Raw genomic sequence first — 3,401 nt, forward strand, 5'->3', positions numbered from 1 at the left:
TAGTGGTGATGAGAGAGTAAGGTTTGAGGGTGATAGGGACAATCATGGTGGTGGAGATAGCAAGAGTAATTTAAAAAATAAAATGTCGAAGGAACTAACTCTATACGAAGTCAAGCGGCCAACTTTTTAAAAAATTCTAATTTATAAATTTGAAAAACTTGTTTTACGTTAAAAAAATACGCATCCTTCCGCCCTTTCTCCTCTCTCTTCGCGTGTCTTCTTCTTCTTCTTTCCTTCTATGTCTCTCTCTTGGTACTGATTCTCCTTCTACGTTTCTTCTTCTTCTTGTTCTTCTTCCTCTTCGGATCACTTTTAGAAAATTTTAATACAATAATTTTAAATATTTTTTTATTAAATTTTAGATATTTTTTTCAAAGAGTTTAGATTTTTTTTTTTTAGGTTTTAAATATTCTTTTTTTTTATGATTTTAGATTTTTCTTCTATCAAATTTGGATGTTATTTTTTAAAATGTAAAAAATATTCAAAACTAAAAAAAATAAACACCTAAAGAATTTTGCAATTATACATACGAAAAAGAAAAGAGTTTGTGGGTTTTTTTTTATTATAAATAAGAATGAAAGTGAGATCATGATTATTCTTGATTTAGAGTTATTATTTTTTCTATTTTTTTATATTTTTTTTGCAATTTATATACTAGTTAATTACAGTTAACTGGTATTTTAGTTACTTATTTAGTAGAGTAATAAGATTGTATAAGAAATTTAGGTTATTTTTAATAGAATTAACTCAAATTTTAACGGTTAAATATTTTTGTCAAGACGAAATCTATTTTTAATGTGTACAAAATTCATTTTGTTCTTTTATAAATAATTTGATGAGCATTTTGAACTTTTATAAATAGAAATAGTAGTTTTTTTTTAAAGGTTTAATATGAGGACCTCATATTAAAATCGAACAGATGAAATTTATTGTAATATCAAATGCAACGGCTTTTTTATTGAAATAAATAATCAAAATACTTTTAAAGGTTTAGGGTTTAGGGTTTAGGGTTTACGCATCCCTGAAAATTATTATCTAAATACGCATCCCTGAAAATTATTATCTAAATATGCAGCACCATCTCTTGATCATCACCCACAAAATGGGTTTAGCCTCCATTTCATAAATGCCATCCACGAAATGAAACCAAGACTCACATGAGAAGCATTGACCACCATCTCAATTCTGTCACCCGCGAAATGGAGAACTGCACATCATTGGAGGCAGCAGCGAAATGGCGACATCAAGGGCGGCGCATGCGAAATGGAGCATCCCGCTCCTGACATACACGAGTTGGTGTAGTTCTACCATTACCGTAGCATATTATATCATTTTAGGAAAATGCTACTTGTAGAACAAAATTTAGTCTTTGTCAGCCTTTAATATTATTTAATTAAAACATATTCCTATTTTTTAGGATACATATTTATAATTAAAATTAATTTAAATTTTAAAACCTAAAATTTCTCTAACTTCCTACCCACTTCATAGTTAGTTATTATTTTCTTTTTTTACGTTTCTTCTTTCGTCTGTTCTGCTACAATATTCCAATTTATATCTGCAGAAAAAAAGAATTCAAAGTCAGTGCATTTAGAAAAAAATTAATCCCTTACTTATTGTACCTTTGATAAAATGCAGGATCTGTTTTACGACTTTGTAGTGATGAATGATCGAATACAATTATTTATACAAACTAAAATATTTTCAATTGTAATTTTTTTTAATTGCAACACATATAAAATTATTAAATTATACAAAAAATATTTTTAAAACACATCCAAAATCATAAATCTAAAATTTAAATTTAAATATTAAAAAATAATTGTAAAACATCTAAAATTATGAAGTTATATAGAAATTATTTTTGAAACACATGACGAATTATTATATAATTCAAATCAATAAGATTCGAATTATACTCTCAAGTAATTCGAAGTGATATAATTCGAATTATCTCCATGCAACAAATTAACGTAATTCGAGTTGATATGATTCGAATTATACACATGCAAAAAATGATGTAATTCGAAACAATACGTTTCGAATTAAACTTACCTATTTCGAATTTAGTTAATTCGAATTACTAGGACTCATTGTACGACTCATTGAACTCCTAAAACCCACCTAGGGAGCTCATTGTACGACTCGTCCCAGTCCCCATATATGACGGCAACGGCCTTCTGCTTCGCCATCCATACCCTCCTGTACGTTGGCCTGAACCCAAAGTGTGCGGCCGTGGCATTTTGAAGCACATTGATGTTCACAGCTGCATCAGCCCTAACCATCGGCATAATGAAGGTGGATATCACATGGTAGTCCAGACTCCTATGGTCGCTGGAGATGGAGCTGGCGAGACATGTATGCGGTCCGTTGTATCGCTTCACTTCCCAGATACCCTTCCACTGTCGGAGACTCATCCGAATGAGCCATGTGCACCCATTCCCAAACTCAGAACACTTTCCCACATACCTGCGATAGTCAGACTCAACGACCTTGTACTGGACCCCTCGGCGGATACTGTACGTCTTCACATTCAACAGCGCCTCATCTTTATCCTGAAATTGTTGGCCAACCTGAAACTCGTTCATACCGGCAGACCCCTCCGTATCTCTAGCGCCAAATCCTGAGGGCTGCAGAGCACTTTTGTCCTGCCGCATGGCATCCAGGTCCAACGAGGAAAAATGGGGTGGATATTGTTGTGTGCCAGAACTAGATCCACCTGTAGCCCTTCTTGGAACAGTAGTTCCAACATCATCGCCGCTTTCATCAGCGATCATATCCGGCTCCACGTCATCGTCATCTGGATCATCAAACAAACCATCACCAACACCAGCCGGTGTGGGACAATGTACCTCGGTGGGAATATGTTCCCCATGCCGAACCTCGTCTCCAACATTGCCGACCAGATCGACGGCAAACGAAGGGGACGCAACAGGCTGCATCAGTGGCTCATACACAAGAGCAGAGGATGAAGCAACAGCAGGTCTCGAGCTCGAGCCGGCAACCGCGGCTATAGTATTGGCATTCCGGTTTGAACCACCCGAGCTAGATACCACATCAACCAACTTAGCCAACAACTCTGGTGTCCTTACCTCGGGAAACTGCCTACGACAAAGAAACATAACCTGCAAGTCCTCGTTACTACCGATTGTGGAACAATCAAACTTCACGGTGTCATGGAGCACCGCTGTTGGAATGCGGTAGAAAAACTTCTTGACCCTTTTAACTCCTTCGAGACCAAGCTTATCCAGCACACAGCTAACAAGAGCATCGTAGGTGGTTGTTGGCGTCACGATAATACATAGGGGATCCTTATCAGTGAACTTCACGCCGGACCGAGTTTTTCTCTTAATCGACCCTCTATAATGTACCAGCACTAGGAAACTCTCCTCACTAGCCAT

At 36.0% G+C, this 3,401-nt stretch overlaps 1 protein-coding gene across 1 annotated transcript; it reads right to left on the reverse strand.

The window, feature by feature from the left end:
- On the reverse strand, positions 2,103-3,401 carry LOC107646481. The gene has a single exon (XM_016350664.1). The coding sequence runs from the start codon at positions 3,399-3,401 to the stop codon at positions 2,103-2,105; it is 1,299 nt and encodes a 432-aa protein (XP_016206150.1).

The sequence above is a fragment of the Arachis ipaensis genome, chromosome B06, assembly GCF_000816755.2.
Source record: "Arachis ipaensis cultivar K30076 chromosome B06, Araip1.1, whole genome shotgun sequence".
NCBI classification, from domain to species: domain Eukaryota; kingdom Viridiplantae; phylum Streptophyta; class Magnoliopsida; order Fabales; family Fabaceae; genus Arachis; species Arachis ipaensis.